The sequence below is a fragment of the Eptesicus fuscus genome, chromosome 16, assembly GCF_027574615.1.
Source record: "Eptesicus fuscus isolate TK198812 chromosome 16, DD_ASM_mEF_20220401, whole genome shotgun sequence".
Lineage (NCBI taxonomy): Eukaryota > Metazoa > Chordata > Mammalia > Chiroptera > Vespertilionidae > Eptesicus > Eptesicus fuscus.
This window is the reverse complement of record NC_072488.1, coordinates 14,021,827-14,047,253: the sequence shown is the minus strand read 5'-3', so window position 1 is coordinate 14,047,253 and position 25,427 is coordinate 14,021,827. Positions and strand designations below refer to the sequence as shown.

Below are 25,427 nucleotides of genomic sequence, written 5' to 3'. Positions count from 1 at the left end.
AATTTCAAAAAAACACACAACGCGTGTAGTTATCTCCTACCTTTGCATAATAAGCAGGTGTTTAGACCAAATATTTCACTATATCCTAACAAGAACCATTTAAGGGTTTCTTTTATAAGTTATACTTGAGAAAACTAAGTTTCAAAGGTTAAGTCACACAGTTTCCAAATTCTCATAGCTAATATATCTCTATCAGCATTTGAGGACAGAGCTTTAAAGTCTATTCATCTTTCTAGAAACTCTTTTCCAGAGACTTTTTCTCTCCTTAAAGTCACCTTATCTAAATGTTGTACTTATCCATTTTGAAGTCAGTTTTAAACAGGTAGAAATCATATTATTCTCCTTTCTCTTATTCACACTTCTCTGTGGACCTCTAGTGACAAATACTGACTTTTACCAAGTGGTAACACACCACAACCACACATTGAGTTTGAATAACCGTATTAGTGATTTTCATGTATTAGAAGATAGGTTTATCTTTGCAGTTTGCTAAAAAATAAAAATAAAAAATAAAAATCTGGATTTCTTGGCTCTACCGCAGAGACCAATTCAGTACTAGGGGAGGGAATAGGAACATAATTTACTATTTAACCAGCCACCCAAGTGGTCAAATTGCAGATGATTTTAAAAAAACACCTAAATATGTAGTGATGTCTGGGGTCACAAAATCCTTCATGGTGCTTTTGGAATGTATTCTATGCCTAAATATATAAATTTTAATTTGGGAAATCGCAATATTTTTAAATAAAGAAGCCATACATTTCACACCCCTTTTAGGATAAGTATCTACCTTAATTTTTCCTCTCAGTTCTGCTTTATCTCTAAAACGTATCTTTGTATCAGAGCAAAGTGCTGGCCAAATAGGAGTTTTTCAGTTTAATCTTGCTCTGTTCCCAATTCACACCATCCCTAAATTAGAAATAAAAAGTTTGAGTTTTACATGGCTCCTGGTGGGTGGCTGCTCAGACATGCAATTAGTGGTTATCTGTTTAAACTGTGAGATTTTTTTATAATTGTGGAAATGAACCATCATAAATATGTCTCTGAAGAATTTTTAGAATCAGTAGTCTCCCAATCCTGCCCAACCAAAAGTTATAGGTGGACGGATTTAGGCTTGCGCTGTGGCCAGACACTTCATTTAAACATCCCATATAAATTTTATGAATAGGTAAATTTAAAAAAACGGACATGGCTACACTATTTTTCTCCTCCAACCTCAAAATAGCTTGTCACCATTTGTAACTTAAATCATTGCATAATTACTAGCATATTTTTTACTCACAATATTCACCTTAGGGTCTCTTTAAATAAAAGCATTCACGTTAAGATCAAAACAACTTACAGTCATTGTCACCTAAAACTAAGAGGAAAGATTCTCAAGTCTTCAAAGAAAAAAGCTTAATCTGTACACCATTCAGTAACCTACTTATTTTGGAGTTTATTCACCTGTATTTGGTTAATCTTCCCATCCCAAAGCAAAATCATTTTCATTAGTGGTTTTCTATCTCAAGTGAATGTGTTGGCTTTTCTGTAAAGAATCCAATCTGACTGTATCTTCCATATTGCTTGCTGTGGTTATCTGCCTCAGTCACCTAAAAGTTAACCTAGCGATATGACTTTTTTTTGTTGTTTTTGTAGTTGTCAGCATCTGAAGCAAAATAATCTCAGAGAAGTTAATACTGGTGAATTCAATATCCCAGATGTAAATTAGGTAGAGTTAACTATGCCAGAATGCCACCTGGTGCCAACTGAAGCCAGCTATAGCCACTCAAAGGTATGATGTATGTGTTCATAGATAAAACTAAGGCAAGGTGATTACTAGACAAGGACCAGTGGAAAATAAGTAGCAGTATTGCACCAATGCAAGTCAAAATATACTTTATTATAACAGCAAATGCACACAGTGCTATAAGTAAGGCATGCTACTAGGAATCGGCATATAATCAAAGGCCAGTATGAAATGAATGGGAATGAATCTTGTTTCTCAATGCTTGAAGAGTTAGTCCACAGTGAAGGAAACACAGAATTTGTGTCCACTTATCTCAAATGCATTATATACCTACTTAATCACATTCCTATGCCTCTAACCAACAGCCCAAAGGTAAGAAAAATTTAATCTTAACTGTACTGACAAGTTACTTCTAATATCAATGACAGATTTTGCTAATTGAGATAAATTTCCTCTCTAGACAAAGACCTATAAATCCAGCACTCAAACACCCATTCAAATTAGCCAATTTTAATGTCATTTACTCTACCAGAAACAAATACTAGATTACTAGAAATAGTTTGAATAAAGAAACACTTACAGGTTAATAGTTCATAATGTAAATTTGGGGCTAAGATTAACACCCTGAGTCAAATTTGATTCCCTTCCACTTGAAGGGACCAAGTACAGCTTCAATTTCAACAGCTGAATTTCTTAGGGAAAAGTTAGTAAAATAATGCTTATGAGAGCTAGTCCTTTGATGAAACTATTAGCTCTACAGACTTGTCAAAATCAAAGCAAAACTGAGGACAGGCTGAAATGCTTTGCAGAGTAGTATTTTTAGACAGGCTGCTTCATCTCCCCCCTCTTTCAGAACAGATGCAGATGATATGCTTTCTGCATGAATGCACATTGACATTCTGTTCAACTGTTTTCTAAATACAATACTGTAGGGATTTAAACAGTATGCTTTAATTTAAACAAAGTAGTATCTCATACACAGTCAATTTAGCTTAAGAGATGAAAAGAAACAGTACTATGAAAATTATCAAATACTCTGCTCTTTTAAAGAATGTTTTTTAAAAGCAACACAGGACCAAAAACATTCAACTATTACTTTATTTATATTACTATGCTTAAGTTACATGGAAAGGACAACCAAGCAGTTCTGCCCCATTTCAGGAAAAGTTTCCAATCAACACCAATTACGTGGTGACGAGTAACTAGGAATGGTGGCATCTTTGGGTCAAGACTGACAAGGAAGAATGGGCTCTGGTGCTACGGTTCAACTCCAACAAGATTATGGCACGATGGCCAGCACAAGCCATACTAACACTGAACCTTTAGCGCTGGTCACAAATTCGGATCTCTTCTCTGAAGCTAGCAAATCAAGTGAAATAAAGAAAGTTTTAAAATAAAGCCCAAATAAGTTTAAAAATCATGCTCTTGACACATTTTCCTTTCAAAATTTACATAAAACACATTTTCCCACTCTAATAGCCCAGATTTTTTTTTCTCACATAGCCCACCACGTAGCTGCAGATAGATTATTCTGCCTCAAGATGTAAAAGTAGGGAAAAAAATTTAACAGCATCTGCATAATATTCTCTCTACATACAGTTGTTGGATGTAAAATAGAAAATTAAAAAAAGAAAGAAAGGTTCCATCTTAGATTCTCATAACCTCTTGTTCCGCAGTTCATGAATCCGACTCTGTGCTAAGGTGACAGTGTATGTAAGTAGATTTTTGTTTTCAGTGAAGGAGACCTGGGAAAAGATGAAGTTATCTCTTTTTCTTCAAGAGTTATCAGATGGTACATGCTCCTCAAAACCCTCACTCTCTCGAACTAGAGCACGTTCCAGGATCACACGGCCTTCCTTATAACGCTGGCTGTCTTCAGTGGCAAACTCATAGATCCATCCCAGTTTGCTATTGCAGTTTTTACAGCTCACATCTCGAACCATGTGGCGGCCAGTAAGCATGACCCGGTCTTGAACTTCACTGTACTGCAGGTTAACTACCTAAGAAACATGAAAACAAAATTGCAAAAGCAAGTAAATTATTTGCCAAAAAGTACATAATACTTGGTTGGTGCAGTTAACAGCAAATTCAGAAAAGCAAATAGCAGTTACTTTATCAGACCTACAACACCCCTTCCCAAGAGCTATTTTAGAAGCTGCTGGGACAGGTAAACATCTGGAATTGCACTGTATTGGACATTTAATGAGATCACACATTAATGTACTAGTCCAAGCCACACTATAAATACTAAGTTGAAGTGAAGAGTCCTTGATTTGGATACATAAATTATAGGGTTGTGTCTAATTGTTATTATTCACTATTCAATGATGAGTGCAAAACAAGGCTACCAATGTAAAAGACCTAATACACAACAGGTATTTGTTAAAAGTTTACTAAATTTGTTTCTGAAAATACGTTTTATATACAAACAGACTACGATAAGACTACTATAGACCATACATGGCAACACATCGTTTTCAAGTGAGTTCAAAGAATCTGTGAAGAATTTCCAATGATTCTGAATACGCTATACTGTACTTTCCTGTAAAGGGCCAGATAATATTTTTGGCTTTGAGGTCAATACGTTCTTCATTTTAACTATTTAGCCTGCTGTTGTAGCACAAAGTAGCCATAGATAATACATAAATAAATGAGCATGGCTGAGCTTCATTAAACTTTATTTAAAAAAACAACAACACAGGAAGCTGGCCTGCCGTGGTGTGCCAGCTCTTGCCCTATATCCAAATAAAGATCAAGGAGTATACACTACCAATTCTTTGGGAGAAAAACTTGTTTCTGAATTGAACAGAGGGGTATCTACTGGGGAAGTTTAGATGACCTTCTAAGAGCAATGCCTTTGCACTAGTTCTGTTCCTTAGCCCAGTGGTCGGCAAACTCATTAGTCAACAGAGCCAAATATCAACAGTACAACGATTGAAGTTTCTTTTGAGAGCCAAATTTTTTAAACTTAAACTTCTTCTAACGCCACTTCTTCAAAATAGACTCGCCCAGGCCGTGGTATTTTGTGGAAGAGCCACACTCAAGGGGCCAAAGAGCTGCATGTGGCTCGAGAGCCGCAGTTTGCCGACCCCGGCCTTAGCCTAAAAGACTTGGAAATCCAACCTCACTAGTTCACATTAGACTCCAGGAGGCAGATAATCACATCAACTAATTTCAAAGCAAGTCAGAAATTAGAGAAGCAGATAGATTAGACATTTGTTTGTAAATCTGGAAACTTTCTGTTGGCAAACCTATGTAATAAACTAAATCATAATCAGAGGGTTGACTGGTGAGCATAAATTAGAGCAAGGGAAGTTGGTTAGATAATTCTTATTCACTTGCATTGTCAAGCTATCCTATCTAATAAAAGAGTAATATGCAAATTGACCATCACTCCAACACACAAGATGGCTGCCCCATGTAGTCAAAGACGGCTGTCCCCATGTGGACACAAGATGGCCACCAAAAGATGGCCTGCAGAGGAGGGCAGTTGGGGGTGATCAGGCCAGGAGGGGAGGGCAGTTAGGGGTGACCAGGAGGGCAGTTTGGGGAGACCAGGCCAGCAGGGGAGGGCAGTTGGGGGGGACCCAGGCCTGCAGGGGAGGATAGTTGGGGGGGGGACCCAGGCCTGCAAGGGAGGACAGTTGGGGGGAGACCCAGGCCTGCAAGGGAGGACAGTTGGGGGGGACCAGGCCTGCAGGGGAGGGCAGTTGGGGGGAACCAGGCCAACAGGGGAGGGCAGTTGGGGGGAACCAGGCCAGCAGGGGAGGGCAGTTGGGAGTGGCCAGGCCAGCAGGGGAGGGCAGTTGGGGGGGACCAGGCCAGCAGGGGAGGGCATTTAGGGGCAATCGGGCTGGCAGGGGAGCAGTTAGATGTTGATCAGGCTGGCAGTGGAGTGGTTAGGGGGTGATCAGGCTGGCAGGCAGAAGCAGTTAGGGGCAATCAGGCAGGCAGGCAAGCGAGCAGTTGGGAGCCAGCAGTCCTGGATTGTGAGAGGGATGTCCAACTCTCCGTTCAGGCCCAATCCCCCAAAACAGGCAGTCGGACATCCCTCAAGGGGTCCCAGATTGGAGAGGGTGCAGGCTGGGTTGAGGGACACACACCTCCATGCACGAATTTCGTGCACCGGGCCTCTATAGTCTCCTTATAAAGAGAAATCAGTGACAGGAATATGGGGATGTCTCAGCCCTTTCCTTCCATAGTCTATGAAGTCCCTACTAAATTCTTACACACTACTGTTTTCTGAATGGAGACTACCCTTCTTATTATAACAGTCTTTCAACTTCCAATTTAAAAAATGACATTCTAGTAATACCTTCCTAAAGTCCACTCAAAGACAAGTTAGTAGGTAATAATTTCTACAGATTGCAGCTCTCATTCTTAAGCCTTCCTGGTATCTCCAAGTTCTGAGGAGTATTCTGGAACTACTGTCAAATATATCCACCACTTGACCCACTTAGGAAATGAAACTGATTTTCCCACAAACCTTGTTAAAAAGAAATGCTCTGCCAGTGGCACCTGTGAATCGAGTGGAGATGAGTTCTGAGCGGTTGGTCAGAATCGTATCGCAGTTTGCACAAGAAAACAGACGGGTACCACCAATGTGATCAAGGAAAATTCTGCCCATTTTTATAGTTGAAGTTCTAAAAAACCTAGGAGCAAATGGAAAAGGACAATAAATGCATTATGATTTTAAAAAATTGTTAGTATCTACTTAGTGGGGGTCACAGAGAACCATTTATGTATGTGATCTGTTTTATAATATTCAATATGTGAAATAGCTGACCGAACAAAAGGATCCAAAGTTCATGCACTGAACCAAGAAATTAGCACATGCAATCTAAGAATATTTTAAAGAAAAAAGAAGAATATTTCAGAAGCAATAAGCCAAGGAATTAAGCATGCTTAGGCAGAAAAACAAATGGTATCACTTCTCTTTTGGTTGGTATGAAAAAATAGGGAGAATGTCGAATATCAGAAATGGAATGATGAAAAGCACGGATAGAGAGGTGAGAAAAAAGGTTTAGCTTAAATGTTAGGAATACATTGTGAGTATGGGTAATTCAGGAAAAGATTTGTGGAACACGAGTGAGATGATCAGATAAGAGTAGAAAAAGGAGCAATCACAAAACAAGTGGGTTTCTGATCATCAAGTGTATCTACAACCATGTAGGGGTGATGGCACCAATATTATAGCAAAGTCTGAGTCCATGGAGCACTGTACTAGGTAATTATTTCAAAAACCATCACAACTCTGTGAGGCTATCACCCCCATTTCATAGATTATTCAAGGATATTATCTGGTCCTAGTTTACACAATTTTCAAGAACAGAAAAATCGTAACTGGAATGCAAATGACTCAACTCAAAACCAAACTATTCCATTACCGTACTTTGCCACCTCTAAGAGGAGGGCGCACAAGACTGTGTAGGCTTGGCATAAGGCTAAAAAACAAGTACAGTGAAGGGAAAGATGAGCCATTATAACATAACTTATAGTTAATAAATCATACTGGTTCAGTAAGTCACAGGTGTGATGAAAAGGGGGATGGGGGTGGGGGGGGAGAGAAAACTCTGAATCCAACTTAGATCTAGTCAAGACTATACTATAGCTTTCATTTAAAAATTAATTTATTCCTGGGTGTAGTTGTTAGCTCCTGTGTTTTAAATATTGAATATTATACGTCTTAGAAATGGCATGCAGAGCTGATATATAGTTGCCACTATGAAAAAGATTCCACTGTCATCTTAAATTTGGAGAAATTCCATTACAAATTTTAAAAATTTCCATTCCTCCTTACATCTATGAACTTCCTAAGCCATTGGCAGTTCTAATGTCATCAGAAAGATCATTACGACTCCCAGTAAACATTATAATATGGAAGTTTAATAATGAATGAAAAACAAATGGTGGATAGAACTACAATTTATAACTGGTAAAAGGAAAACCAGTCCACAAATAAGAATGTCAATGAATAAACCTTGGGTAAAAACACTGAGACTTACTGCAAATTTGAGGCTTGCAGGCTGAATTCATTTGGTGGTGTAGGGATATAGCAGTGAACAAAACAGAAAAATAACCTTTTTCTCACAAAACATATGGGGCCAAGTTTTGTTTGGCCTACACAGTTTTATTCTTTAAAAAAAAAAAAAAATGGAATGCTTCACTAATTTGCATGTCATCCTTGCGTAGGGGCCATGCTAATCTCTGTATCATTCCAATTTTAGTGCTACTGAAGAGAGCACCAGTTTTATTCTTAATAAAAAAACAGTTGAGTTGCCACTTAAGATTTGAGAGATTTCATTAAAGAACCTGTTTTTTTTTAAAATGGGGAGACCTGGCAACACGGGCAAGTATTCATGTAGAGCAACAACCAACTAAAGTTGAGAGGTAGCTGCAACTTTACACCTCTCATTGAATTTGCTCAATCTCCATCCTACATCATATAATTACTTCACCTTTAACACATTTGAGTTTAAGAATCTATCTATATATATAAAACCCTAATATGCAAATAGACCAAAGGGCGGAACCACGGAACAACCAGTCGCTGTGACGTGCACTGACCACCAGGGGGTGCACAGGGAACATGGTGGGCGTCAGCTGAGGCAGGATGGTGGAGATGAGTGGGAGATGGGGGGTGCCAGCCCAAGGCGGGGCGCCGGTCACTGCCTCTGGTGGTTACTGAAAATTCTTTGCTCCTGCGCACCACAGTCCCGCCTGGTGCTTGCACCCACTGCCGGCCCCAATCGCCCCTGTGGGCTTTTCCACCTCCCCCTGCTCCTGAGGGGTTATTGGGGCAGCAGCTGCCACTCGCACCCGCTCATCGCTCCACACTGTCAGCAGGTGCAAGCGGGACTGGCACCATCAGCGCGTGGGAGCTGTGGAGGCGGCAGCAGGGCTGCCAGCAGACAGGGGACCAGGGCCTGTGGCAGGAGGGGCTGGGTGGGAGCACGGAGGATGGGCCGAGACCCGCCCCTGTGCCCACCGCAGCCTCATGGCCCACAGTTCCTTTCAAGGTGCACCAATTTGTGCACTGGGCACTGAGCCCCTAGTCTTGATATAAATAATTCATCAATCCTGTGAGCAGTTGATTTTGATCATGTTTCTTACTACTGGTCCTTTACAGAAAATAATCAACAGCAAGGTTTTACAGTCTCACCTTTTAGGACACAGTCTTCATGTTATCATCATAATCAGCAAGTTAATATTAATAAAGGGAAGTGAGGGGAGGCCAGACTTTATAAGCATGGTTACCTGGGAACTTTCACCAAGAAGCTACAACTTCACAAAGTATTATTCCTCCAAAGGGATTAACAACCCTCCCTTCCCCCATCCGGTACTGGATGGTTGGGGGAAGACAGGGGAGATAGCCACATGCACAGTAGAAGTCAGGATGATGTAGGGAAGGTGCTTGCCTGTCAGTCTAGCCTGGGGAATAATGGATTGGCTAGGGAGTGGACCCCATCAGAAGCATGCGAGATCTTGGAGAGTTAATTGGTTAGTTTGAAGAAGCTCCCGGTAAAAAAAAGTCCCTCAAGTTCCCTGGATCTTGCTCTTTTTCTCTCTTGCTCTGTGACCTGCACTCACCTGTTCTCTCTCTCCATAGCAATGTGGACCTCACACACAATGGACTGCAGCTGGGAACACAAGCTAAGCTAGCCAGATGCTAGACTGGACTATACTAGTACTTCAATGTAAGAGCAGAAATTCTGGGCAGTGGCCTTTATTCTAGCCCCAATGAAGGCAAAATTGGACTTTTTCCATGACAAGATAGACAAAGATGGGACCTTGGAGGGGAACCCTCTTAATTTTTCATCATCAATAAAGATTTCTAAGAGCTGCCATCCTCCCTTTTGGGGTGGATGGGTGGGGAGGACTCAGGAAATTCTTTTCCTGTCACTCAAGAACTCCACTTCCACTGATAACACTCAGATTCCATATTTCTCTGAACACTAGTATTTGTACAGTGATTTAGCTTCCAGCGTGGGTTTCTGGAACTTATTACTTTAAAGCCAATTTTCCTTCAAACTATAAAATAAAATCATGTTGTGATTTATTTCAACCATAATGCAGGAGAAACTAGATGTTTCTGAACTGACCATGGCTAATACAATGCTATTGTGGAAAAGGTACTGGATTTCAAAATGAACTTCCCCTATGCCTTCTGCCTACAACATTCTACCTTTGGTTCAAAATTACAATATAGCTGTGACCATTTGCTACTGGATACAGGCAAACTCTTTATTCGTAAGTGGGGTAAACAGATTTAACATGCTTTCTTCTCCCTGCTTCAAATTCCGTCTATTTTTTACTCTTTTACCCAAGTATTTTTACTGTATTCAATTATATGATTCATTATCAAGACCAAAAATATCAGTGCAGAATCACCACTCCTAATTGTGGTTGCCATTTATAGTTATATAAATGTATATTTATACACACACACATATATAAAACATATATATGTAAAATGTAGTTTTTATTTTTTATTGAATAAAACTGTAAAATTTAGTTTTCATAAGAAAACTGTTCTTATTTGCCAAAAGAGATAAGCTAGAATGCCATGGAATCTAGCAAAAGCAAGCAAACACTTGCTGTCAAAGCTCTTGAGAAGTAGGAAAACCTCTGTAGGGTCATTAGATTCCAAGTGTTAAGCCTTAGCTTTGCAGGGCTAGAAACACAGCTTACTACTGACTTACACTACCCAAACTCTCAAGAGGCTGCCTTCAGGCAGTATGCCACTTGACTATTTACGACATAATACCTGAATCAGACTTCTCTGAACCTGGATGATATGCTGAACTCTTCCTTGGGCCTAATGATTATTTAGTGTCTACACTGTATGGGACACTGCCTCTGGTACTTTACATACTTAATCTCAACAATTTCTAAAGTAGGTATTTATTACCTCACTTTTGTAAAGGAATAAAGATTATATGGCTGATATCTGAACTACATCTTGCTCCAGTTCTTTCACTCCACTCACTAGTGACCCTTGAGGACTGCCAGATTCATAATCTTTCTCCCTCAGATTTATCATGTACCCCTCCTGCCTCCATGCTGATCCTGTATTCCCTATCTTGGTTGGTGGCAATTCCAATCACACACTCTCCTAAATTAGAAACCCTGGCAAATTCTTAGAAGAAATTGCAAAATCGACAATATCTCCTAAATTACTTTTAGAGATCTTACCTCCCTCATCAATGTCTTAATTCAAATTCTCATCACTTCTAGATAAACGTGGGTTATATTATTAAATTCACCATACAATCACAGGTCCCACTTGCATTTGTGCTAAATTAGATAGTGCTACAAAAAAGCATGGGCTCATATAGATTACAAACTTTGAAACTTTTTTTCTGACAGGACAGAATATAGCTGATTTGTTAAAATAAAACAAAATACCACATTTTTAAAGGAATTCTTGCATACCATAAAATTAGCCACTGTATGTGTAAAATTGAATGGGTTTTAGTATATTTATAAAGTTGTGCCACCAGCACCACAAACCAGCTTTAGAATCATTTCCATCACCTCCCCCAATTCCCACAAACCCTTCTGCAGTCAATTCCTCTTCCCACCTCCAGCCACAGTCAGCCACTGACCTACTTTCTGATTGTTTTACATTTAAAATATTTCTCAAATATGCTAGTCACCTTGCTTGGACTCAGATTTCCAAATCTCTTCAGTCACATGTTTCTGAAACATCTTAAAAGTGACCTGCTTCTCTGTGTTGATTCTGGGGGCCATCTTAGTGTGTTCTTAAGTAATAAAATGTGTGCTTTGATATCTGTCGGTGTTGAAGTTCAAGTTTATAACCAAAGTTAAAGCTTTAAGATGTTTTCTTTCTTTTCAACTTTCAAGAAAAAAACCAGTAATTTAATAATCTGAATTTGTATAAGTACCATTACCAGATAATTTTATAAATAAGGCCTCTTTGATATTAGTTCCAGGTTACTAAAATCCTTAAAAGGTTGAAATAATTGAAGTACCAAACTTGATTATTTAACTGGGAGCCTATTATCAATTTATTTGAAATTACTGGAAACAGTGAGGGGCCAGGTTGAAAATATAAGTGAAATTCATAGTGATGTATAGATCATTATTTTAGTAATTAGAGGCCTGGTGCAAGACATTCGTGCACCTGAGGGGGAGGGGGTCCCTCAGCCCAGCCTGCGCCCTCTTAGCATCCCCTGAGGGATCCTTGCAGCCCTGCCTCGGAGGTGGGAGAGGCTCCCACCACCACTACTGCGCTCACCAACTATGAGCCCAGCTTCTGGCTGAGCAGCACTCCCCCTGTGGGAGCACACTGACCACTAGGGGGCAGCTCCTGCATTGAGCATCTGCCCAGTGGTGGTCAGTGCGTGTCATAGTGACTGGTCGCTCTGCCATTCGGTTGATTTGCATATTAGCCTTTTATTACTAGTATATAGGATTATTTTTAATTTCCTCCCCCTTCAACAAATAGCACATTTAACAATCTAGAATTTTCAATTTCTATTTTAATAGGAGACTCTGGGGAAGTGATCACATTTTAGTACCTCTCCCTTTTTATATAAACTTTTTAGAAATTTACAGGATTTATAGAATCTATTTTTTAAAAAGGGGGAGGAAATTTCTCTTTCAGAAATCCACGAGCCCTAGCTGGTTTGGCTCAGTGGATAGAGTGTCAGGCTTGCGGACTGAAGGGTCCCAGGTTCGAGTCCAGTCAAGGGCACATGCCCAGGTTGCAGGCTCGAGGCAATCAATCCATGAATCTCTCTTATCATTGATGTTTCAATTTCTGTCTCCCTTTCCCTTCCTCTCTGAAATCAATAAAAATATATAAATAATAAATAAATAAAATGGTTAGAAATCCACGAAAGACAGAGTGTCCAGGAAATGTATTATTAAAATATGTATGGACTATATAGCCTCCTAGTTTGAATCCAAGACAATAAAACAATTTTCTAAAAGACTATTTTTTAAATTGAGATTTAAATTTTTAGAGCAGTTATAGGTTCATAGCAAATTAGGGTAGGTTTCCTATATATCCCCTGCTCCATACATGCATAGTCTCCCTCATTATCAATATCCCCCACCAGAATGGTCCATCTGTTACAATTAATGAACCTACACTAAGCACGTCAAACTCAAAGGGTAACACAGGCCAAATAAACAAGGGTGGGCCGCAAAAAAACAAAACCTTCAATTTTCATAGAAACGTAGGTTTATTTCAATAGAGACATGCTGAATACAAAGGACTTAAATAAATGAGTAATTGTTTACATAAAATATTGTATTTTAATAAAAATTAATATTTTTTCTTGAACATTAACTTACCAAACACTGAATAACTGCACAAAGTGGAACACAAATGAACCCTTTTTTTCTTGTTCTCTGAAAGCGAAATATTTCCTGTTGCACACAACAAACAAATCAGTACAAGACTAACGATGTGGTAATCGGCTGCTAAAATACTCGCTGCTAGTATTAGTGGAGAGAAATGGTGCCAACGTTGTAGTTTCTTATTAATAATTATGTATAACAGGATACTGTAAAAATTAAGTTACGAAATTTTAATTAAAACGGTATGTTTCTTACTGTTTTATTGGCTGGGCCGAAAAAATATTCGTTGTGGCCCTCGACTTTGACATGCCTGCTCTACATCCTCATCAGCATTTGGTGTCGTCAGTGTTCTGGATTTTGACCATTCTATTAGGTGTGTAGTGGTATCTCATTTTTGTTTTAATTCACATTTCCCTGATTATATATAACTTGGGGCATCGTTTCATATGCTGTTTGGTGAGATGTCTGTCAAGGTCTCTGGCCCATTTTTTAAACAGGTTTTCTTATTTTTAGCTTTTTGGGGTTTTATGTTTTTAGATTGTAGTCCTTTATAAGGTATGCCTTTTGCAAATATTTTCTCCCAGTCTGTGGCCTGTCCTCTCATTCTCTTGACGTTGTCTTTCACAGAGCAGTTTTAAATTTTAATAAAGTCAAGCTTACCAATTCTTTCATGGATCATGCCACTGGCATTACATTTAAAGTCACTGCTGTACCCATAACCATGTAGGTTTTCTCTTATGTTCTAGTTTTTTTTCATTTAGTCCAGTGATCCATTTTGAATTAATTTTTTTGAAGGGGGTGTAAGGTCTGTGTCTAGATTCTTTTTTTTTTTTTTTTGCATGTGGATGTACAGCTGTCCCACACCATTTAGTAAAAAGGCTATCTTTGCTCCACTATATTGCCCTGCTTCTCTGTCAAAGATCAGATTACTATATTTCTGGGCTCTCTATTCTGTTCCACTGATCTATTTGTCTTATTCTTTTGCTAAAACCATACAATCTTTTTTTATTTATTTTTTTTAAAAATATATTTTATTGATTTTTCACAGAGAGGAAAGGAGAGGGATAGAGAGCTAGAAACATCGATGAGAGAGAGACATCGACCAGCTGCCTCCTGCACACCCCCCACCAGGGGATGTGCCCACAACCAATGTACATGCCCTTGACCGGAATCGAACCTGGGACCTTCCAGTCCGCAGACCGACGCTCTATCCACTGAGCCAAACCGGTTTTGGCAAACCATACAATCTTGATCACTATCACTTTATAGCAAGTCTAGAAGTCAGGTAGTGTTAAGTCTTCCTATTTTATTCTTTTCCTTCAATACTGTGTTGGCTACTCTTGAGTCTTTTGCCTCTCTATAGAAATTTTAGAAGCAGTTTGTTGATATTCACAAGGTAACTTGTTGGGATTTTGATTAGGACTGCACTGAATCTACAGATCAAGTTAGGAAAAAGTGACATCTTGACAACATTGATTCTTCCTATCCATGAACATGAAATCTCTCTCCATTTATTTATTCTTGATTTCATTAATTAGTTTTATATTTTTCCTCACGTAGATCTTGTACACATTTTGTGAAATTTATACTTAAGTATTTCAGTTTTTTGGATGCTAGTATAAATTTTATGTCTTTTAATTGCAAATTCCACTTTCATTAGTAGTATTAACACACACACACACACAAATTAAGTATTATGGTAGCTTGTTCTTCCGGTCTGGCTCATTGCTAAATCATTTCCTTAAAAGCAGGGGCCAGCAAATTAAGGCCTGTGGGCAAAATGCAGTTCACCATTTTTTCTGTACTGCCCACAAGCTAAGAACTTTACACTTTTAAATGGTAGGGGGGAAAAGTCAAAAGAAGACTATTCTGTGACACATAAAAATTACATGAAATTTAATTTCCAGTGCCTTAAACAAAGTTTTATTGGGACACATACTTATTTATAATTGGCTGTTCTCTCACTACAATGGCAGAGTTTGAGTAGTGCAACTGAAACCTTATGGTTTACGAAGATTACAATATTCAGTACCTAGCCATTGACAGAAAGTATACCAACAACCCCTGCTTAAAAATCTGTTCAGACAGTGAAAGAGCCCTTCATTTAGAAAGCAGGCAGCCTTTCTCAGACAAAAGTAAATTTGGTTGGCATTCAGGTTCAAGGATCAACAAAAGTATTTGAGAAGGTCAATTTAACCCTGCTCCCTTTTCTTAATGATTTTTACTAGCTAAAATCTTTAACTTTCTGTAATCAGTTCAGCATGCTGAAGATCAACTATAAAAAGATTATAAAAATAGATAATATATACCCAGCTTCTGCCTTCTTCTCTCCTCACCCCCAGGATTTAAACAATATAGCTCAGATAGTTGAACTCTTGAGTTAGACTGCCCAAGTTCAAATCTCAGTTCTGTCCCTTAAAAGCTGTGTAAACTTTGCGGAAAGTATCTTCCCCTTCCTCGCCTGTAAAATGGAATAGCAGTATCCACCTGAGTTGTGAGAATTGGAGAGTAATACACTCTTAGAACATTGCCTGGCACAAAGTAAATGTTAAATAAAGGTTAATCTAGTAAAATAGATTACTTTCTTCACCATTCCACACCCCAACTTCCCTCTCCTATTATAGATGAAGAAAGCAAGGCTCAGAAAGGATATAAAACAAATAACCATTGACTGGCTTCACCTCCTGTTAATTACTGAAAAGCTAAGTGACCAGGTGACAGAAATTACAAGGAGGAAAGTTAGAAACCTTCTGAAGCATCTCAAATTATTAGTGTCACAGTGCTAGGTCTTAAAACATAGGTATTTGTCCCCCTGTAATTAATAATCCAATTCGGATTCAACTCTGGCAAGTATAAAACCCTAAGGGAGGCAGCACATTCCAGCCCTAAAAATACCAGGAAGAATAGGTGTTGATTTGCATCTCTAAGGACCTACTTCACAGATAGACTTTTCAAAGACCACAGGAAACACAAACCACCAGAACTGAGAGGGGCTTTTCTACTGCACCCGAAGGTGGTGGTGGGCAAATGCAGGATACAAGCCTCACCTGCAGGAAACCGAGTACAGAACGGGTTAAAGGAATCTGCCATTCAGAGGAGCTTGTTTTGCAAATGGTTCAGCTAAAATGGAAACATGAAGAAGCATGCTTGTATTTCTGGTTTTGAGTCTCTCTCTCCAAAACAAAGAAAGGAACAAAACCCAAGGAACTTTTAACAGTGTTGGGTTGATTACTATAATTAACATTTAATGTTATTGTAATCTCATTATTTTCAGTGATTTGTGACCGAATTCTATTGAAAAGCTACAAAGGAAAATAACAAAACCAATTTTTGTACAAAATACTCACCAACCCAAGGTTTCAGTTACACAAGAAAGCTGTGCTTTCTTTTTTGTTATTCTTTCGCAATACCTGACCAGTTTCTTTTGCTATGTCAAATAATTTTTCTGGTTGTGGAATCAGGTCTCCATTTGACTGTAACTTGTATATTTTTGTTCTGTATTCTCAAATAATGTATTTGTTGTTAAATGTTTTTCAAGTTTACTGTATTTCTATAACACTTTTTGTTTAGTCATCACTAGAAAATAGACTAGTCATGTAACTCAGTGAGTCAGCTAAACAATCCAAGTTGGTAACCTCCTCAGTCTTTTGCCAAGACAAATTCAAAATCTCTCATTTGTTGAGATGCAATACCATGAGTCAAAACAGTCTCAAACTGAATAGACTGGAGTATAACTTAACTACCTGGTTTCCTGATACAGATGTCAAGTAGCAAGTTCATGTCATAGCTAAGATCAGTTCCTACATTACCCAGACATTACTACACAGGATTACCAGAGAAACTGGAATTGATTTACATAGTCACTTAGATACTTTATATCTGAAAATGGCATTCTGGGCACAAATGTACTTAGGACTATCTTCACAACTCATGATTATATTTAGGACTAGCTTCATGTCTCATGGACTCGTTTTTTTGGAGGCTGATAGCTAAAGCTCTTCTTTTCGTTTTAATTTTTGCCTTATTTCCTTTTCCCTTTTATTGCTTCTAAACGTTTTTCTTTCTCTTCTACCAGTTAAGCAGAGCAAAAGAAAAGGCAAATAAGTCTAGGGATAAGTCCTCAATGATCTAACCAGATATTATTTTAGTAAAACCCACATGGATTTTACTAATCTTTTTAGGAAAGTTGTTAAAATCTAATTCACTTCAGTTCCCTTGTATAGAGTTAAATAATTTACTTGAGCACATTTTGGCATCTCCCTCTCCTATAGATAAGATGGTTCCTAGAGATAATCATTAAAAAACAAAAAGTCAACTAGTAGGCCTGTACTGGGCACTGAGCTGGGTGAGGACACCCTCTAAAAAAAGGTAGACATCAATCCTTTCCAAGGAGCTATAGTCTACCCGGTGTTCCAGTGTATACCCATAAAGATAATGGGATATTTGGAAAATATTTTGTGTGCCAAATTGCACAAGCTCCACCTTCTACTATTTGTACATACTCTAAGTAAGCCTTTGTTTTTGCTCCTAAGCCTCTGTTTGCCTAATAGCAACCCAAAGCCTCTTCATCTTCTAGGACCACTGACCTAGACTCTCGATTCCAGTAATTACAGGCTGTTGTTGTTTCTTGTGATTAAGCCCCTATCCCAGTAGTCGGCAAACTCATTAGTCAACAGAGCGGCAAACCTCGGCTTGCGAGCCACAGTTTACCGACCACTGTTCTAGGTCTAATCAATACCAATCCACTTCAGAATGCTTCCAAATTCACCTTACTTCATCTCTCACCGCCCTACTTTTGATCTCTCATAACCCTCATTTCATAAGTTACTAATATTTAACTTTGCATTGTTACTGTCATTTGCCTACGACTCTTCACTACACTGTTAGCTTTTAAGAGAATTCTAAGTTTTTTGCAATTTCCTTCTTACCTAACATAGTACAAGTATGCAATAAACTTTTAGGAAAAGAATACACCAAGACACTTCACAGCTGGCATAAATATGTACCCTGGAAACACTTCATGCATCTTGACCCGTCTGTGTTGGAAAGCAGCTAAAACACACTTCCTATGTGGCTGTGCAAAAATAGCCAATATCCTATCACCCCGTTACTTCACCAGCAAGTCTAATTTTCTAAAAAAAAACACCAAGGTTAGCCTGAGGTTACTTCAGGTTTTCCATCTGTCAAGGAGACCTGGAATAAAAATCCTCAGATTACCAACAGGGTTTGTGTAAACAGAAAACAAATTAAAAATAAATGAGCTGTACACTTTCCAGCCTCTCCCTCGCAGGGAGGATTACTCGGTGGCGTCAGGCTTAACCAGATCTTTGTAGCAGTTCCGTTTCCAACTCCTCCTGCTCCTCGGACTCCTCGTCCCACCTACCTAACACAGGAGTGCAGAACGGAGGGGTTGCAAGAGCGCGCCGACCTCCTACCAGCGAGGAGGAAGGACGCGCGGGGCGGCCGCGGGACCTGGACGCGGACGCCGAGTTCTTAAGGCCCGTGGCCGCCCAGGCCCCGCCAGCGCCGCCCGCCGCCCGCGGCCCCGGCTGGGCCCAGCTGATTGCGGGCACGTGACGCCGCCGGCCAATAGGGAGGGGCCGGGCGCGGCGCAGTGGGGCCTTCCGCGGAACAACAAACACCGATGCAAACAGCTGAGCGGGCCGGGCGGCGAGGGACCCCAGTCGCGCCCCCCCCCGCCCCGGCCATCCCCCAGCCACACCGCGCCGGCGGGGCCTTCTCCCCTCGGCTCAGCTCGGGGGCAAACGTCCACCCCGCGGGGGGCAGGAAACAAAAGCCAACGCCGCCCTCCGCCCGCGGCAACACCCGTCGGCCGCGGAGGTGGTCCTTTCTAAGGACAGGCCTCGCCTGGCGTAATCACGGCCCCGCCACTCGGAGCCGAGTTCGCACTTCCCTTCGGGGCCGGGGGCGCGGCGAGGCGGCCGGCCTCCCGCCTACCACCGCGGCGCTGAGCTCGGGGCGCGCCCCCCGATACTGCGGCGGGGTCGTCGCGGCCCGTGGGGGCGGGGCAGCCGAGGGGGTAGAAATCGCCGGCTAAACTGCCCAGGAGGAGACGCGGGAGGCCTCGGCCTCGGCCGGCGGGGACTCCGAGGCGGCGCCGGGGTGGGGGGAAGGCTGGAACGGAGGGGGGACGCCGAGCTGAGGGTCGCGGCCGTGGCGGTCGCGCTGGTCGTCCCGGCGGCGCGGCGGGGGCGGGCCGACGGCAGCTGCCGCGCCCGGGCCTCACAAAGAAGAAACAGCTCAGTTCGCCGGCCCGCCGCCCCGTGGGCCGGGGTCCGCCCTTAAGGGGCCGGGGGGCGGCTCGCTGGGACCCTGCGGGTAGCGCGACGAGGAAGAGGCACTTCCTGCCTGGGCCCCCGCCCCGAACTCATTCGAAGCCGCCGACCTAGGTGGTTCCCCAGAGGGTTCCGAGCCCAGCCCCCCGCCGGTCTTACCCCGAGCGGCTGTGAGGTCCGCGGCAGCCTGCGGCCCTTCCTCCTCCGCTGGGATGAAGCCCCTCGGCCTCCCTAGTCTCTAGGTTTAGTCAGGCCCGGGCCTTGGCCCCGCCTCTCCCTGGTTGGGCCTCGGTGTCAATCACCCGGAGTAACTCCGCCCCTTAAACAGTCGGTTGTCTCGATTGGCCCAGGACGTCCTCTTCATTTCTAGGCGCCGCCTCCTCCCTAGTACCCTGCCGCTTCCGCTGGGCCACGCCCCTTCTCTGGTTCACCCAACACCCTTCTCCAGCTCCCCTCCGCGTCGAGGCCAACCCCTCCTAGAAGCTGCGGACTCCGGGCAAGCTCCCGGCAGCTCGCCCCGCCCCTGGCCCGACACCTTGGACTCGTACAGCCAATCAAAGAGGAGAACTCTGCCCCCTCTCCAGAGGTGTCCAATGTGAAGAGATTTAGGATCCACCTCCCCTTCCCAGCTGAGAGCACACAACACAGCGTCCACGTGAGTCAGCTTCTTAAAGGAGAAGGCTCAGTCTTTCTAATTGCCGCAGCTGTGAGACCTGGGGTGTCATCAGCGTCACCAGGTGCTGGCTGAGGCCTGGCTTCCTGAGGTCCAGTGGTGACGAATGAAAACAGTCTGTTTTCTAGGCAAAGGAGGTACTTAGGTAGTTAAACATGCACCATATGTAATTTCTTTGAGATTGTTTACTGTTTGCCACTCCTTATGGAGGGCCATTTTTTAGATATACAAACCCCAATCTCTTTGAGGAACTCCCGAAGAGTATCTATGGAAAAAAATTATTTTTCAAGTGTGCACAGATTTATTTACAACTCCTTGAGTTTTTGCTTGGTGGTGAACGTGATTATAAAAAAGATGAGAATATTGAGTCTCTGTATGGATTTTCTTAGAGTCTGAAATTTGTTTATTGAAAAGGGTAGCCGTTCCCTTAACCTTAACCAATGCTTAAGATGGAATGTTTTCCTTCTCCATTCCATTAGAATTTCTCAGGTAATTTCCTTAATGATCTTTGGCTGACTTTCAGGATAAAGCATAAATAGTTGATGATGTATATTTCTCAGGTTAAAAAAAGACTAACATTTGAGTCCAGCTGGAGTGACTCAGTGGTTGAACGTGGACCTATGAACCAGGAGGTCACGCACGGTTCAATTCCCTATCGGTTGCAGGACTTGATCCCCAGGGTGGGATCAAGCCCTACAGGAGGCAGCCAATCAATGATTCTCTATCATCATTGTTTTTTTAAAAAATATTTTTATTGATTTTTTACAGAGAGTAAGGGAGAGGGATAGAGAGTTAGAAACGTAGATCAGAGAGAAACACTGATCAGCTGGCTCCTGCTCACCCCTCACTAGGAATCAGCCCACAACCAAGGTACATGCTCTTGACCAGAATAGAACCCGGGACTCTTCAGTGTAGGCCGTGGGATAGAGGTTTTGAAGCAAATCCCAGCATTTGCTCCTCATCAACCCCAAATTCACCAGTATTTTCACCTGAACATCAAAGGCAAAAGGACTAATTATTTTTTGATAAGTGAACTTTCCAAGAGAAAAGGAACTTTTAAACTTTTAAAAATTTGTCAGTCGGCCATGGATGTGGTCCTTTTTTGGACAAATAAGACTACTGATGTCATTATCCTTTTTTATTTAGCTTTAATTATAAAAGTAACACTTGTTCATTGTAGGAAGGTCACTCAGCCTCATTCTAAACAGAGACATTTGTCCTTTGCTTACCCTATTACCCACATTTTATAGATAAGTAAACTGAGGCAAAGTGATTAAATTGTCCAAGGTCACACAGTAGAGTTATTGAACACAAAATTTGTACACTTGGAAGAGAGTGGTAAGAATCATATTTTAGAAAGATTAACCTAAATGATGACAATGTTATCACTACTTCTTAGCCATCTGATCATGATTGAGAGCTTCAATTTAATTACTAAAAATAGTGATAATCTTAGGGTTATTGTGGGATTAAATAATATAACTGATGCCCTAGCTGGTTTGGCTCAGTGGATAGAGTGTCAACCTGTGGACTGAAGGGTCCTAGGTTTGTTTCCGGTCAAGGGCACATGCCCAGGTTGTGGGCTCGATCCCCAGTAGGGGGCATGCAAGAGGCAGCTGATCAATAATTCTCTTTCATCATTGATGTTTCAATCTCTCCCTCTCCCTTCATCTATGAAATCAATAAAAATATATTTTAAATAAAAATAAGTAAATAAATAAATAATATAACTGATGTCCAGTGCTTAGCCCGTGTCCCGGGCACCTATCAAGTGCTCAATAAAAGTTACTGTTGCATTAGTTCTTGTTATTATTTCCATGGCTCTTGATTATGAAGCTGAGTCAAAAGTGAGCAGTTCTGCTGTTTCTCCTAACTGTCCACATTACAGAATGTTAAGGTCACCTCACAGGCTGTCAGACAAATGATGGATAGCTCTTTTGTGTGATTCAACCATGAATAGGGAGAGAGCTTGAAATACTGCCAATACTCGGACATGATTTATATCATGGAGGTGAAAGATGAGCCAGTCAACTTCTTTCAAAACCTGCCTGCACACAAAAAGTCAATAGTAATGGTCTCTGGGCACTAAGCTAGATTCTTATCAATGAGATAATACACTCCCACCATTACTAAGGATAAGCTTTTAAGGGGGCCCCACTTTGAAAATAAACATTTAAAACACTACCAAGCAAATCTATATGAACTGATATGTCTTGATATCCAAAATATATTATTAAGTGGAAAATGCAAGCTGTAGGATTCTATGCATAATCTGATCTAGTTTTTGTAAAATAGTAAGATCATTATATGTATTGACAAAAATCTGAAATACTCATTTTTTACACTGTCCTAGTTTTCATAAACGTATTTCACAATGCATACATTTAACTTTAGCACTAAGGAAACTGATAAAGATAAACTCTAGTACCACAAGCATTTTAAAGTCTAGTTTGTTCTCACCTTTTATTGAGGACTGATACAAAAAAAAAAATGTTCATGTGAAGAATTTTCATCTTCTGCAAAACTACTAGTATCAGTCAACACGGATAGATTGTGAGTAGCAGAAATCCAGAAGCTCACATCCCCAAGGAACAAGGTGAGAGGTTTGATCTGGCCTTAGGGAACTTAGATGCAGCCAAGACTGGCCAATTCTGTTTCCGCTTCTGTTTTTCTTTGCAAGTTGACTTCTTGCACTTCCTTGACCAGTCACCATGGCCAGATGTGTGGAGTCTTATGATTGGCAGCCCCCAGACCTTTTCAGTACCAAAAGGTTGGAGTTGGGAAAATGGCTGTCTTAGTCAATATGGGCCACTATAATAAAGTCCCGTAGTCTAGGGGGCTTATAAACGACAGAAACGTGTTTCTCTCCGCTCTGGGGGCTGGACGTCCAAGATTTGGGCGCCAGCATGGTCAGGTGCGGGTGACAGCCCTCTTGTGACTTGCAGACTGCCAACATCTTGTATCCTCACGCGGCAGAGAGTGAGCTAGCTCTCTGGCCTCTTCTTTTAAAGGCACCAATCCCATTCATAAGGGCTCCACCCTGATGACCTAATTACCTTGTGCTGGGAAGTGTTGACATAGTGTTTAGATGTATTGACATAGGCTGTTGTCTATGTAATATTTAAGTGAAATGAACAAGTTGAAAAGAACATATATAGCATGAAACCATTGTTTTAAAAATTCTGGCTGTGTCTGTATGTTTTTATTCTTTCATTCAATAAATATATATACTGAGCACTTACAACGTACCAAGCACTGTTTTAGAAATGGGGATGTAGAGCTGAGTAAGAGCAAATCCATCACTCATGGGTGATGGACTCTAGTGAAAGAAAAAGTGAACAATTAGATACTTGCGATTATTGGGAGCGCCTGGAAGGAAACTAAGCAGTGTCTAGGGTAGGGATGGGGCCGCTATTTGAGGTTGTGTAGGAGGGGCTACTTGAGAAGGAGCATCATGTGCAGATGCTGGAGAAGAGTGTCCCAGACAGAAGGGACAGGAAATGAAAGGTTTCTGCATGGAAGGAGCTCCACGTAGCCTAGAGAGGCTAGTGAGCCTGGGGCGTAGGGAGTGAAAGGAAGGGGTTTAAATTGGGGAGATCACAAAGGGCAAAGGGGGTGGATTTGATTCCAAGTATAATGGAAAGTCTGTGCAGTTGTTTAAACTTCATTTTGCATTTTAAGACAATTCCTCTGACTTTATACACTCCCTCATCATTAGTCATAAGATGTGGGTCACCCAGTAAAGGGATGCGACCTTTGGCAAGGCAGTTTTCTTCACTGAGGTCATGGGGTGGTCTGCCAGTGGTGCTTCTAGCAGCTGGGGAAGAAGGCTGTCATCCTGAGGGTGCTCTGGGTGACACATCACAGCTTTTGTCACACCTAACTTTCTGTAGTGGGCTGGTGATAGAGTGCTCTGATTGCTATCCGTAAGTTGTCGCCGGACCTGGGGGTTTGTTTGGTTTCCATTGATTTTCCATTTCTTGATTACTATTTTCAAGGAAGGAGTAAGCTTTGGATATGGGATGTATTCTGTGGCGACACGAGGCTCGATTCTAGCAATGAGAGCAGGATTCTTATTCTGTCTTATTCCATGGTGTCTAGATCCAGCCAACTTTGCTTCAGTTTTAACTCTGTTGCTTCAAGACTGAGCCACCACCTTTAAATACATGAGTTAACAGTTCTAATAATATGACTATAATTTATTGCACACTACTATGTTTCTGTCAATTTACATATTTTATTTTATTGAGTGCTCACAACCATTCTATGTGGTAGGAATTACTATTTCTCATTGTGCAGAGGAGGAAACTGAGGCCCAGAGAGATTAACTAAGTTGCCCAAGATTCCAAGAAGCAGAGTCAGAAGTGAACTCATGTGCTCTTACCATCGTACTGTGCCATCTGCCTCCTGTCCACTAGTGTCTCAGGCAGCTTCCTGGAGACATTGTTATGTAGCACATTCACTCTATGCTCTGTACAAAATGAGACTCACATGCAATTTCAGTTTTGAAAAAGAATTTGGAAGACAATTTTTCAAAATACTTACTTTGGTTATTTCTAGATTTCTTAGTGTTACAGGTAATTTTGTTTTTTTTCCCCCATACTTTTCAGCGTTAACTAAAATTTTACAAGAACACATATTACATGTATAAATAGGAAAAAAGAAAATATTTTAAAAAAGAAAATGGTCAGACAAAAATAAAATATTTTTAAAAAGAAAATAGACAAAAACATTGTTCAAAAGTGAAGTCAGCGGTCAGTGGGCAAAGTGTGAAAAACACACACAACAGAGTCTTAGACAGAATTTATATACGCTGCCCTCATTTGTAGAAATGGGTCCGTTTATGTATTAGATGAGTTTCTGAATAGGTTAAGAAAAATACTTATATCAATAAATATTGTATTAATTCCCCATGTAAAGTTATAATAATACATTTATTTGCACTTTACAGTTTACCAAGCATTTTAATATGTACTCTCTAGTTTGACCCTCCCATAATCAATGTTCAAGGCATTGCTTTATTTCTTTTCCAAGCATTGAACCAGCCCAAGATCCAGAATTTTCAGTACAATGACCATCAAAAGCTAGGGAGAGAAAAAAAAAATCCATCTAGGGCTTAAGTTCATGTCTTATGACTGCTCAACCTGGTCTTCTTTCCATTGTACCAGCTTTGAATTTCGTTACTTATAAATAATTTCCATGTCTATTTGAAGTAAATGTGTTTATTAAGTACTTTATTAATTCATTTCAAAGACATTAAGCGTTTGCTATGTGCCAGGCCTCCTCCCCCGATTGGGGGGACACAGCAGTGAATGAAACAGACATGATCCTAGTCCCTTGGAGTTTACAGACTGTGGCCAGGGGCTGAGGTGTAGGAGAGAGAACTGAACAGGATATT

The 25,427-nt window shown here is 41.0% G+C and overlaps 1 protein-coding gene and 1 pseudogene across 2 annotated transcripts; both read right to left on the bottom strand.

The window, feature by feature from the left end:
* Positions 1–1,861: 1,861 nt before the first annotated feature.
* On the bottom strand, positions 1,862–19,780 carry YPEL5 (yippee like 5). Of its 2 annotated transcripts, none has more exons than XM_054728059.1 (3): positions 19,516–19,780; positions 6,216–6,381; positions 1,862–3,729 (listed from the first exon to the last, which is right to left on the bottom strand). In XM_054728059.1, the coding sequence occupies exons 2-3, from the start codon at positions 6,354–6,356 to the stop codon at positions 3,505–3,507; spliced, it is 366 nt and encodes a 121-aa protein (XP_054584034.1). In that variant the 5' UTR covers positions 6,357–6,381; positions 19,516–19,780; the 3' UTR covers positions 1,862–3,504. The 2 variants fall into 2 exon arrangements, with proteins under 2 accessions (XP_054584034.1, XP_054584035.1); XM_054728060.1 differs by lacking the exon at positions 19,516–19,780 and adding an exon at positions 18,444–18,598.
* Positions 7,877–7,977, bottom strand: LOC114230371 (U6 spliceosomal RNA; annotated as a pseudogene).
* Positions 19,781–25,427: the final 5,647 nt, after the last annotated feature.

Excerpts from the sequence above, each read along its gene's own strand:
- YPEL5 (XM_054728059.1), bottom strand. The coding sequence starts at position 6,356 with ATGGGCAGAATTTTCCTTGATCACATTGGTGGTACCCGTCTGTTTTCT. Across the intron at positions 3,730-6,215 it reads GAGCATTTCTTTTTAACAAG|GTAGTTAACCTGCAGTACAG; the intron begins GTTTGTGGGAAA and ends CATGTTTCTTAG.